The 14,188-nt window shown below is 34.6% G+C and overlaps 1 protein-coding gene across 1 annotated transcript in view; it reads left to right on the forward strand.

Moving 5' to 3' along the window:
- LOC149800476 (von Willebrand factor D and EGF domain-containing protein-like) overlaps nt 1-14,188 on the forward strand; it is an 83,466-nt gene that overhangs the window by 6,581 nt on the left and 62,697 nt on the right. Inside the window, exon 5 of the mRNA XM_089960101.1 lies at nt 232-318. Within this exon, the coding sequence (XP_089816227.1) occupies nt 232-318 (87 nt within the window). The remainder of the gene's footprint in view (nt 1-231; nt 319-14,188) is intronic.

A 14,188-nucleotide genomic window follows, 5' to 3' on the forward strand; every position in this document is an offset into this window, starting at 1 on the left:
TGTAACGTGTGAATTTCAGTGAAAGACTATTTTATGCAAAATTAACTCAGAATGGTACCGCGATTTGAGTTTTCGAAATGGTTTTCCTTTGTATCATTTCAAGAACGGGAACGGTTATGACCAGATGCAATTTAACATCTTTGAAGCTGATCCTAAATTAAGTGCATTTTGCAGCTTTTATCTGTCTATGTAAATATATATCAATTATTTATTATGACCGCATATTTTCAGCTTAAGTGTACAGTTCAAGCCAGTTATTCCAGGACGGGAGCATTAGGGAATATCACAGCCAGCTCTGGGTACTGGATAGGAATCAGGGTTCGTACGTTTAAAAAAGAATTAGAAGTCTTAATAATGTATTCATACAAGATATTTTTTCTAATTGTATGACAAATACCTAGCAACACCGATATAGATAGAAAGCACAAACACTCATATATATATATATATATATATATATATATATATATATATATATATATACTATTATTTAAGGTGGGTCGTGGGCAGTTTTGTCGTCCTCAGACGGTTTCGTGGGCAGATAAAAGTTCGTGGGCAGATTTCCATCTGCCCACGAAGCACGTCGTCCTTTTCTGCACTCTTGCCACAAATATCAATAAAATAAATGCATATTTACGCTGCTGAATGTTAAATATTCGATAAATATTCATCTGCAAAATAAATAATTGCCTTTTTACCTATTTATTTCCATTTTTTCATTAATGAATTGAATTGAATAGCACAACTTGAGTTACCTCCCATTATGTACTAGTATATATTGCACCTTAAAAATAGATTGACCCGGAAGTAGTATGTTTCAAATTTACTGCCCATGATGACAGGGGGTCGTTACAAAGAAAATCAAGGGATGGGGTTCTAACCTGTAACAATATAATATGTTAATAGTGTTACAGGTTAGAACCCAAATCTGTTGATTTTCTTTGTAACGAGCCACTATGCCCGTGATTATTATTGTGAGAGATCAAAACTGCCCGGGAACCAGGATGTGGAGTGAATAATCTGCCAATGTCGCCAACAAGCACCATACATATATACTATTTATTTTGATATCTAAGAAGTTTTCAATAATGCTAATTAGTAACATTATAATGAGTGAGCTGTTATATGTCTTTCGAAATACCTCTATTCACTATTGCTGGTCTTGAGCCCAAACTAAGAGGATTGTGGCTGTCATTAGAAATACAAGTGATACCATTTATTTAAATCCAGGCTTAGTAAGTTCATAACTTCACTTAAGTTCATATTATATGCTGCTGCATTTTCTTCTCTCAGTCTACCATTAACAACGACAACAAAAGAAAAATGGTGTTTACTCAGAATTTGTTCCTATATTTATCAAAAAATTTGTTTTGGAACAGATATTTTGTTGGAAAAGCTGAAAGAATAAAATTGGGGGAAAATCATGATGGTATAATAATACAATTGTTTACTTATAATAAAAGAATACTGGATTTAGTGTACAACATCCTTGCAATAATTAAATGGCATTGTGAATATGCAGAACCCCAATTCTTTAATGTACATGTACTGTTTAAGGTACAAAACTGTTTTGCATACTTCATAACTTATTTCTCTAATAGTGCAAATAATAGGAGACAGAAGACATTTAGAAAGAATTAATTTGTCAAAATAAGTTAAATATCAAGATTAGTTTAATGGACGTTTGAAAATTTACTATTAAAGTAAAATTGCCTTTTTTTGAGAGAAAAATCCTAATAGTAATACACGTAATTTTATTTAAATTAGCAGTAATGTAGAGGATGCTGATTTATTTATGAAATATACCATAAACGTGTGTTTCATGTTCATTACTCCAAAGTAAAATACCCAAGAACCACCTCAGAAAATCAGTAATGACATATTCACGTAAAACACAAAACACAATTCTAAAAAAGTGATGGAGATGCAGTTATCAGCTGTGAGTCACATAGCTAACACATGTTGAGTAGCAGACTGGATGATTGGTATGGAACGAATTGTATTTGCCTTGTCAGAATAGTTGGTAAAGATTTTAAGAGGACTTCCTGGTTGGAAAAAAGTGAATTGGAGAAATGTATTATTTTTTTCATCGTATGTGTCCTTGTTTCACTTCATTAATAATAATGATATGACTTTTGACAAATCTTTTTGTCCGAGTGACTCAATGCTGATAAGTGTAAAAAAATGTCGAGGCTGCGACAGATGTGTCCTCTGTAGAAATGGGTGTTTATTAAACTAGGTCAAAATTAGGTAGTGTAAAAATAGGAAGTGGAACAATACACAATATGGAAAACGCTCGCTGTGGAAGACATTGGGCGGACATACAGACACATCAAGATGTATTTAATAAGATTCATACACATATTATATACTGTTGTATAGCTCTCCTTGTATGCTTCAGATTTATACTATAAACATTGAAGTTTGTGATACCGAGACAAACGGCAATGGAAGATGCACGTATCAAGGTTATGAAGATTGTTAAATTCACAAGCGATACAGAGTCAAATATACCAAAACTTTCATATTGCATTTTCTTACATTTCTACTATCACAGATCGATTTAGACTGATGCGAAACCTATCAATTTATATCAAATTTGTCAAAATCGGGGTTTATTTACTATTGTTATGAGTTATTCACCTGTATGGAAAACGATCGTATAGGAAGACATTAGGCGAAATGACAGACAAAGGAAGATATACTTAATAAGATACATACACATACTATTTACAGTTGTACGGCTTTAATTATATGCTTTAGATATATAGCAATAGCATCGAAATATGTAGTACGATCGCAAAACGGCAATGGTAGATTCACGTAGCAAGGATATGCAGATCGGTAAAGTCGCACCCGATATTCAGTAAAAAGAACAAAACCTTCTATTTTGCATTTTCACACATGTCTATTGGCACAGATCGATTTAGTATGATTAGAAACATATCAATTAAAATCAGATTTGTCATCTGATATCAAATGTGTCAAAACCGTTGTTTTTGCGATTGTTATGACTTATTCGCCCATATGAAAAACTTTCGTATAGGTCGGATCTAGGCGCACGGACAGACAAATAAAGACGTGCTTATTAAGATATATACACACATTTTATAATATTGTATAGTTTTAATTCTATACTTCAGATCTCTAATATTAGCATCGAAGTATGTGCTACAATCACAAAACGGGAAGGGTGTATTAAAGTAGCAAGCATATGAAGATCGGTAAAGTCGCACCCGATATTCCGTAAAAAGTGGAACTTTTTTATTTTGTATTTTCACACACGTCTATTGGCACAAATCGATTTAGGCAGATGAGAACCTATATATTAATATGAAATTTGTCAAAAGCTGTGTTTGTTTACTATTGGTATAAATTATTCACCTATATGGAAACCGTTCAAATAGGAAGGCATCGGGTGCACAAACAGACATATGAAACCGTACTTAATAAGATACATACACATATTATTTAATGTTGTACATCTTAAATTATATGCTTCAAATCTATAGTATTAGCATCCAAGTATGTGCTACTATCGCAAAACGGGAAGGGTAGATGCACATATCAAGGATATGAAGATCGGTAAAGTCGCAAGCAATAATGAGTCATAAATACCAACTTTTTTGTTATTAATTTTCTCGACTTTTTTTGGCACAGATCGATTTAAACTGATGAGAAACCTATACATTGATATTATATATGTCGAAATATATGGTTGTTTAAGATTGGTACAACTAATTTACCTATATGGAAAATCTTTGTGTTGGAAGGTATTTGGCGCACGGAAAGACAAATGAAGACGTACTTAATAATATATGTAAACATGTTATATGCTGTTGTTTAGCTTTAATTTTATGCTTGAAATCAGTAGTATTAGCATCGAAGTATGTTGTAACCCCCCTCCCCTTAGTACGCTACTGCAAGCAGACTTTGTTAAATGCTAAGAGACACTAATTGCTCGAAAATTATAATTTAAAAAATATTTATGTATTTATGGACTCGTATATTATAACCTTATAATGCGCCTTCATTTTCCATCAGGTAGGTCTCCAGGTCGAGTTGTCATGAAAAACAGGAACCAGTATCGTACATTCTTTACTAAGCGACTTCTCCGATGGTGCAATGTGTCTATAGAGCGTCCGCCTCGGATGCGAGGGGTCGCGTATTCAAACCCCGGCCGAATCATACTAAAGACATAAAAATGGTACTAGCAGCTGCCTCTTTTGGTGCCGATCATTAAGAGGTTAGTGTTCGGATTAGTCGGCCTGGTGTCAGGATAGTGTGACTGGGTGGGACAAGTTTGTCTTATGTCCGCTAAAATGCAAAAGCCTACTGAACCAAGTCGAACAGGTTACGTATTATACAACTTATTTTCGAGGTTTCAGCGCCCCCCCCCCCCTTTAAATGCGTACATATATTATCAGTATACCTCCATGCTCAAGCCTATGCATTTGGGTTACCCCCACCCCACCCTTCTATGCGTACATACTAAATGGACGGCCCCTAACCATTCATGAGATGGTATTGATTCAAATTTACGAGTGCGATTGTGATGTACGCATTTCCCTACACAAACACGGGATGGTATTATTCAACCGTACATGTCCACAAAACTATATATATTTATAGATATATGTATACAACCATGGTACATCAATTAGGTATCTAATTACATAATGACAGTGTAGTGGTTAGCAAATTTGAGAAATATACTTTTTTATTCAGACACCATGCCAAAAGGAAAGAACTAACTTACAGTTTACGCTGAACTAAATTAAATTTACTATTTTTGTTTCCAGCATGGTCGGAATATGTTTACATGTTTCATATTAGGAAACAATTTGCATTATGGCTAAGTATATCTAAGAAGGAAATAAGATGTTCTTACAAACTCTTATTTTGTTGGTGTATTGGTTACCTCTCAACATATGAACCATTCTTTGCCATCTCACGATTATAATCCGTATGTACTTAAGCGTTGTCTCATTTGTAGTGTTAATTTTTAAATGTATACTTTGCTTGTAAAATGATCCCACTTTATATAAATGTACAAACACCGCAATCGTGATGTGCTTACAGGAATACATTCTTCTGAGTTCTACTGAAGTCAGTTATTCAGTATAATTTGTAAAACGATATGGACTGATTGATAAAAGTGACTGTTTTCTTTACTTTGGTTTGTCGCAATATTTTTCTAACACAGTACTAATATACACTGGTCACACATGACGCCCCAAAGAAGCAGTTGTAGTTAATTCTTTTTTACCTGTAGTAATGGGATTTTTACAATATATGGCTGTGGCAGATGTACGTCGATTATCAGACAATGGTCGGCTTTTGCACTATTCGCTTATTTCCCTACTTCGAGTGCGGACTGATTGACCGTTAAGCAAAATCTCAATTAATCTCTGCGATTTATGTGCAACGTACGATATTGTCCCCAGTGTTTATTTAATTCCATCATCGTTTAACAAAACTTCTTTTCTTATCCTCTCTAAATCAACTTTTGTTGACCAAAGACAATACATTTTATAAGCAAGGCAGAACGCAAAATCACATTACCCATCCACGAGTACAATGAAAATATGTAAACAAAAATAGTTAATAAAATTCCAAGGTATGTATAATATTGTAATATATTTTGGAGTATGCGCATTTGTTTACCGCTCTCCATTTTAAGGATTCCTTATATACTTGCTTGAATATGGGAAGTCGGTGCTGGGATTATAGTCTTTAGACCAAAATAATTAGCCAATTACTAGGGGCAAACGTTACGGAGTGAAGTGTAAGTGAGTTTCAAGATGACATGGTTTACTTTTGGTGAATTCAGGTAAGAGCCGCATGAGTATCCCTGTCACTCAGTAGTCCCTATTCAAATCTAATTGCGTGAATTGATCGTGTGACTCCAGGTGCAGTATTTATGACTGGAGATTGGTAAATTATACAATGGAATCAACAGAAAAGGACTGTTCCGCCGTCGGCGGGCGCCATTTATTGTTGCTGTGGTGGTAAATATGTTACAAAGTTACAGGCGAAATGAAGCTAAAAATCATGATTTAAAAGGCCTAAGGTGGCGTAGTAAAAACGGTTCCCTGTATTAGGTTGTTGAGTTGTGTAGTTTCACGGCGTGAAATACTGGCGGTAAGTTACGGAAAGTTAACGAAGAGAAGCTTTGCAGTTGTGACATTGACATACAATTGGGAAGTTGGGATTTGTGGTCATGTATTAATTAGAGTAACATTACTGATAGATTGGACGCGTTGGACTTTCCAGTTTGCAGAAGTAGTTGTACAGGATTCCTTTGAATCGGGGAAACCTATGACTCGTAGCGGGATTCGCGCAAGGGCTTGACATCGCTCGGTCAAGAAACCCATTTGGTTGATACAATATTTCTTGCGTGAGCATAATGCAAATGTGTATATTGGCTTGCACTGTTTGCAGCTATGATGTACGATGTTAAGATCTCAGTCGGTCAGGATATTCTTTAACAACGGTATCTTTTTCCTAACACGTCTTTCAATACGGTACCATTTACCCCTTGCAATAAAGTATATCAGTTGGAGGTTGAGGATGAACTAATCGATATTGAATTTCTCTAAGTACTGTTTGGTCAATGTTCGGATCTCATTATCTTGTTATTGCAAAAAATATATATTGGTTATAATCAATTACACCTTTAGTTTTATGATTATTTAGACATTCTATATAAATCCAGCATGGTATCAGTTAATATTTCGACGATATTGTTATATGTGACCAGTACATTTGAACATGTATGATTATAAACAGTAAAATTAGGCATTTAAACTGTAGGAACAAAAATTCTACTGAAAAATGTTTCATCAGCATAAAAAACTAAGGCTTGTCAAATCCGAGACTAGCAATATTTTATAGTACCTATATTTGCTCTTTTCAGGCCAAGTTCTCACGTAATGGCTTGTTTTAGTAGATTGCTTGTTTTTGTGTGGGTTTTTTTTTGGTGCTCCCACACAAAATGCGCATGCGCAGAATTTATTTTCCGTTGCCATGACGTATAAAAGTTACCGGCCATGCACCAACATTTTTCTTTATACATCAGATTTGCATAACATGATTAAAAGTAGTTATACTTTAACAAAAAGAACCAAAAAAAACCTATAAAGTGTACAGAAAAAATAATTTAATTTCTCGAAATAAAAGTATACATCACTGTTACTTAGATACGATTTTCCACCTATAGAGGACGCCAGCAGGAAATGACGTACATTTATCCCCACAAGACGAAGTACTGGGGGGGGGGGGGGGGGGCCGGCACCAGACAGACCCCCCACCCCACTTTTCCAAAACATTATAGTGTTTTATGTGTATTTATCCACCACCACCCCCATGTGTTGTATGTTTTATATTATGCAAAAGAATTTAGGTCAAAAAAATTTAATTCTCCTTTTTAACGGGGTATTTCTTTTAAAACCTAGTTTTATCTATAGGGTTGTTTTTCCGAATAGGTTTCTATCTTTCCATCACCTGACTTGAAATCCCTTCGCTATACTCTTGGTTGACCTTGGCTAGAGGTTGCCTATATCCCGTGTGTGCTATATATATATATGCTATAGTTTGTGTATGCTATATTTTGCTTCCATGTTGGGATAGCCTTTATTTTTTCCCAAATCTCCCCAGTAATCTTAGGACCTTATAATCGGATCAAGAAAAGGTTTATTTTTATTTATTTAATATATTTTTGAATTTTGGCTAAGTAACGGTGTATTATAATTTAATTAAGAAAAAAAAACTTAATGTGTTCTGTGTGCAAATATATTGTGTCATTATTCACATATTGGATTTGTAAATTGAAATCCGCTGTACTCGAGTTGGAGTCCATACACTTTTTTATTTGCTTGTATTTCTCCCACCTAGAGTTAGGCCGTCTCAAATTATTTATTGGATTTCTGCCAAAATCTCTAAAAATGGTTGTTCTTCCCACACACACACACACACACACACATACACACACACAGTGGGGATTTACCGTGCAGTGCGAGAGCTGCACATTTTGAGCAAATAGAATTAGAAGAGAGACTTATTAGATCCTTTGTTTTCGTGTATGTATGTAAAGTTTCCTATATGTGGTGTTTTTCCCGACTCTTTCATAGCCCCATGACGTCATTATCTCGTTCTTTTCCCATATAGTTTCTCTGTCCCGATAATTAGGATTTGTGATAGTTTACGTAATATAATTAAAGTCTATTTAATTGTTTAATTTTAATTGTAATGGATAATAAAAAGAAACTGAAGCTGTTTAGGAAAATTTATAAGAATCTAAAAGGGTGGCGGCTACAGCAGATTCCAATCCGGGGTGGGGGTATGAGGGCAAGGGTTCACTTTGTGATGGTCCCCTTTAAGGGGAGATTATCCATTGCCCCATCTCCCTCCCCTTCTTTTCACCCTTTGCAGCCCCGTCCCTCCCATTCACAAATCTTCCTAGAAGTTCTTTTTTCTAATTAATTTGAAAGGATTACAAAAACATTTGCCTATTCATTTTTTTTATGTTTATGACTTGGTCACACGCCATCATGGTTTTAGTTATGTTATCTGTTATTTTTCCTATTAAAGTTTTGTTAAAGTTGCCGTCTTGATATAAAACTTGGTTTCTTCTGTATTTTTATTTCTTGGATATCTCCATAATTAATTGTATCCTGTCTTGTTTCCTAAACTCGCACTGTGCCATCGCATGATATTTTGTGAAGTTCGCACATTTGCACATGAGATAATTTACATGTATGCATATGTCGTGTAGATATCTGAATATCAAGCTTTGTATTTTTGGAGAGCCGATGTTGGTCCAGTACCTCTAAGGTCTGTCCCAATTAACCGAGATATTTCCTCCTCTACTTTATTTTTAATTTTAGAGGTTAAATTTTCCCTTATCCAATTATATGTTTCCTTAGTTTCAATTCCCCAAAGTTCCTCATTTTCCCTATATTTACATAAAAGTTCCTTTATACTTCTAAAGGTCCTTGTTGTTTCTAGTCTTTTTACCAGTTTATTATTTTTGTAGATGTCACTTATGTTTTTCATGCTAAAACCAAACCAGTAAATGTATAAAGCTTCCTAAGGGGTTTTGGGTTGGATATTTACTTCTTTTACATTATAAATTAAATACTAGAGAGGAGGCCTAACTCGAATCGGGAGAAACACAAATAAATAAAGAAAGAAAGTGCGGACCCTGACTCGAATACAGCCTACCTCATTTTGAAAATAGACTTTAATGTGAGAAACACCACACCATAGTCAATCACATAAAACAAAAGGTTTTATTTTAATTTCAAATGGTAGTATACCGTTCATCTCGCCGGAATTCTAAATTGCAAATTAATTCAAAAGCAACTAAATTTATACCAGGACAAACAAATAAATTTGAAAAGTCCATAGAAAAATATATATTAAGACAACAGAGACAAATTTGACATAGTATTGCTGTCCCTACACACAGACTATATAGCATACACACACCATAGCATTGATACACATAGCATACACGGAACATAGAAAATTCTTGACAAAGATCACTAAAAATCAAGGATATGAAATCTGAAAATGGGAATAAGACCCATGTTTCAGACTACTACCCTTTAGAAAACACTAGGACTAATTATAAACTAAAAGTTTGATCAAAATTCCTTTTTTAAACTTTAAACAAGCACACACATCTTGGGGTATACAAGAGTACATGAAAACACTTTATTTTTTGTGTGGTGGGGGTCATCTGTCTGGTGCCCCCCCCCCCCATGATACTTTCGTAACTCATACCTGCGAAAGATTATCATTTGCACTCACATTGTATGTTCTTTAAAATAATGATTTTTTTTTTTTATTTGCGAGATATCGTCGTATAGTTAACCTGGATACAATATAATCTTGGTCCGTTTGCACCTTGAAACTTATCATGCGTGAATGGCAGGCGCCTTCAAGCAATCTGGTGATATTTTCGTCTCTTTTGCGATATTTTTTTTTCTGACATTAGCGATACACACACAGTAAGGATGCATACGCATGCCGGCATCCGCTACATTTACGGAGTTCGTTGATATATTTTGTTCTGTAAATTTCGCATGATGAAAAAAGAAGGAATACATTATAACAATGCAAGGTTAGTTTCTTTTATTTTATTTTCAATCAAGTGTTTGTTTATTGTACCGTGCCGGGGCGGGGTGGGATGGGGGGGGGGGGGGGGCACAAATTCAACACAAAATTAGTTCCTTTCTTATCTGCATGGAATAATGGAGCAAATATGATTGACGATATTGACTGGTAATAACAAGCTTTCAATTTACGCGCGCACACACGAAGACAACTTGAAAAATAGAAACAAACAATAAAATTAACTGGTAACTTCGCACTTGCTCAAGGCTTTGTAGTTACAGTGGTGGGGGGGGGGGTCTGTGCTATTATCTGGTTAGGCATGACTATTTCGCAGAAATACAAACAAATCTTTTGAGATGAGCATAAAATACAATTATTTCTTTTCCTCCATACATTTACGATGCTCTCAAAGGACCCACATATTTAGGTAAAAGTATGACCGTTACCAGGCGTTACCGAGTTGAAAATATGCCGAGTAAACTTACGAATTACGCCACGTACAATGTATAAACAACACTTGGCAACTTTTAATGATAAAAGATGGTGTTTTTATTTATTTACTTATTTATTTAGTTATCAGAACTCTTTCAGAATAACAATGTAACTGCCGATTATACAGCTCGCCTCTAAGAAGATTTTCGTAGTTTCCAACTGCCATGCATAAAATAAGTTTATGCCAAAGTGATCGTGACCTACAAAATGTTGGCCATTGTCACAGGGCATAAAATTCATAAAACAATAAAGAACATTCCTTTTTGTTCTACCAAAGCAGCGGAACCATAATGAGTTGATAAAACACAAGGATATTTGTTGTTATTTTGCAAACCATTGCTAATAAAATCAGCTTCAGAAACTATTATTATTGTCCGCCCTAGAGGAAAGATTTTACAAGGTGGAAATCACTGACTGTCAGTATCCCTGGAATGACAACCAGTATGACAACTATAACTAGTTTGTGCATCAGTAAATAATCTTGAGTAGCCACTGCACCTGAAATGCGTGCAGTCCATTCATCGAATACCTCCTATTCATTCATTGTATAATACACATTTTACTTACTAAGAATACCCTATCACAGTATAAATGTTTAGTCATAAATCGGGAAAGTTTACAACTGTATATGCATATTTATTTCTATTTTAACCGTACTGTCATAAAGGTACTTCTGTGGAGGCTAGTGTGTATATGTCATGATGAAAGCTTATGTCATTAATAGTTTTCTTTCTTTGCTCTTTACAAAAAATCAAAATAATAAGACTTTCGTTATCTTTTGTCAGATTTCATATTTTCTTGAGAATTTTTTTAAAAATGTATCTGGAAAGTAAACATAAAAAATACGATAATTTAAAAAATGAAATTTGGGTCTCCATCTAAAGAATTTATATATTCTTAGTTACTACTCAGTAATTTTTAATTATTCATAAATGATTGTAAGATAAATTAGTTTTACAGTGTAAAAGTGCGAGTTTGCTCCATTTACAGAAGGGTTTACTTGCTATTCTCTTTGTATAATTCTCCCAGCTTTAAACTACAGATACAGAACATTACATAAGACAGCGAATTTCAGTCTTAACCTAAAGCTCGAGGCTGGAGAAGAGGTCACTAAATTACCGTTTCCATAGTTACACACTGGTCAGATAGAGCAGTCTCCCGCAGGTATCATTCCCTATAGATGAATTAGAGGCCAAGTAAACTGCCTTCATTTCATGAGCTATACTAGTGTAGTATAGATGAAATAAGTTTTAAATTGCAAAAGTTGTCTCTTTTGTAACCAAAGTGCAAATCAATAAAGAAATATAATGACATGTAAAATTATATGAACAGCAATGAAGGATCTTTTCACGAGAGTCGCAAAAGATTGAAACTATTTAACGAATTTCATAAATTTCATTTTAAATAAACTTAAATGTAAGATTATGTTATGTGTATCACATGACAGAAATGATATTCAATAAAAAGCATAAAAATAGGTTACATAATTGACTTTAAATTACATTCGTCATTACACCTTCAATTCATATGTCGTCATGCCGGCATTTGCTGAGTTACTGGGTGTTATTAAACGTATCATATAGTTACGTATGATACTGGAAAATATCATATGGGTATATTAATCTTAAGAGGAGCAACATTGGCTCAGTGGTTAGCGTCTCAGACCTGCGACCGAAAGGATGCAGGTTCAACCCCTGCCATCGGATCAAATCCTCGACCTTATTGGAAAATAATGAGATAACAAGTACATTCTACAAAGACATGGAACCTATTACCTCCACTGAAACGTACGAAATGATCATCTAAATTTGCAACAAGTGATCAGGAGAAGTGCGACCTGTTGAACTCGGAAGTTTGATATGTTACACGTTTAAAAAATTATGATAAACAGTTACCGCATTTTGAAGTTAGAAATGAAACTTTTATTTCTGCCATCATTATATATAAACAAGAAATTATAGATGTAGTAACTAGTCTTGACCTAAACAAAACCGCTGGAACCAATCCAATAAGTAATAAACTTGTACAAGTATAGTTGAAGAAATGTATGTTCCATTGCAAATACATTTAAATAAATCACTCCCAGCCAGCGTGTTCCTAACACAGTGCAAGCTAGCGTATGACATACCGATGTATAAGAAAGGAGATAAAACACTACCGTCTAAATGCAGACTAATTGTTGACTTCAGCTAAATTATATACACTATTCATAAGTCCAACCTTAGAATATACTTCTGGAGTCTGGGATAATTGTTCTATTGAAGATTCGGAAAGATCAGAATAAAGGGGGGAAAATCAGATGGAAGATGCACGGATCGTTCCAGATCTATACCCATTAATTCTTCTAGATAGTCTCTTTATGCGGAAACTGCTTGGTTTGCACAACGAAGGAAAAGGAAGAGATTATACATTATGTATTCGATTATAAATACTCAAGTACCTAACTATTTAAACGAACTTCTTCCACAAAGGAGATATGAGGCATCTAATTATCGTCTACGTTACTCTCAAAGTATCACACCAATCTCAACCAAACTTTATATTTTCACACGACCTTTTACCATATACGATTCGTCTTTAGAACTCTCTGCCTGATGATATCCGAAATCCTCCAAATCTTTCTATTTTTAAGAAACGTTTCTCTAATTTAACTAACGGGTCATCACACAAGCAGAAAGACATCTTATTGTAGGTGAGTAGTCACGTCACTTTTCAATGATAAAGCTAGACTTAACCAAGAAGTGTATTGAAAGGTAGAGCGAAAGAGCTGGGATCTTTGGCATTAGGTAAGGGGCAATAGACAAAGTGTTCAACTTCTTCATTATCATAAGCACATGCACACGTGAAAGAGTTAACTAAATTCACCATGTAAAGGTCGGATTTCAGGAGACTACCTGCTTGTCTAAGTTTAGTATGTAGGATATTAAGGTGACATTTGTCAGTAGCGTAATTTTAGCGTGATGACCCGTTAGTTGAATTAGAAAAACGTTTCTTAAAAACAGAAAGATTTGGAGGATGAGAAACCTATAAACTAATATCAAATGTGTTAACATCGGTGGTTCTTTACAATTGGCATGACTTATTTGGTTATATACAAACCATCAAAAAACGGCAAGGGTAGAAGCGGGTAGCAAAGATATGAAGATCGGTAAGTCGCAAGCAATACCGAGACAAAAAAGGCAACTTTCAAGGTAGCATTTTCACACATTTATATTGACACGGGTCGTTTTAGACTAATGAGAAACCAATGACTGGATATCAAATAGGTCCAAATCTTTGTAGCTTTTTTTACGATTAACATGACATATTTAGCCTTATAGAAAACGATCATGTTGCACGGATATAGGCGCACGGACAGAGAAATGAAGATGTACTTAATAAGATACATACACATAAATTTTACTGTTTTATTGCTTAAGTATATGCTTCATATCACTAGTATCAGCATCGAGGTATGTGATACCATCGCAAAACAGCAATACTAGAGGCACGTAACAAGGATATGAAGATTGGTAATGGTAAAGTCGCAAAGGATACTGGGTAAAATATATAAACTTTTCTAGGTTGCATTTTC

The sequence above is a fragment of the Sinohyriopsis cumingii genome, chromosome 5, assembly GCF_028554795.1.
Source record: "Sinohyriopsis cumingii isolate HCF-2022 chromosome 5, ASM2855479v2, whole genome shotgun sequence".
NCBI lineage: Eukaryota > Metazoa > Mollusca > Bivalvia > Unionida > Unionidae > Sinohyriopsis > Sinohyriopsis cumingii.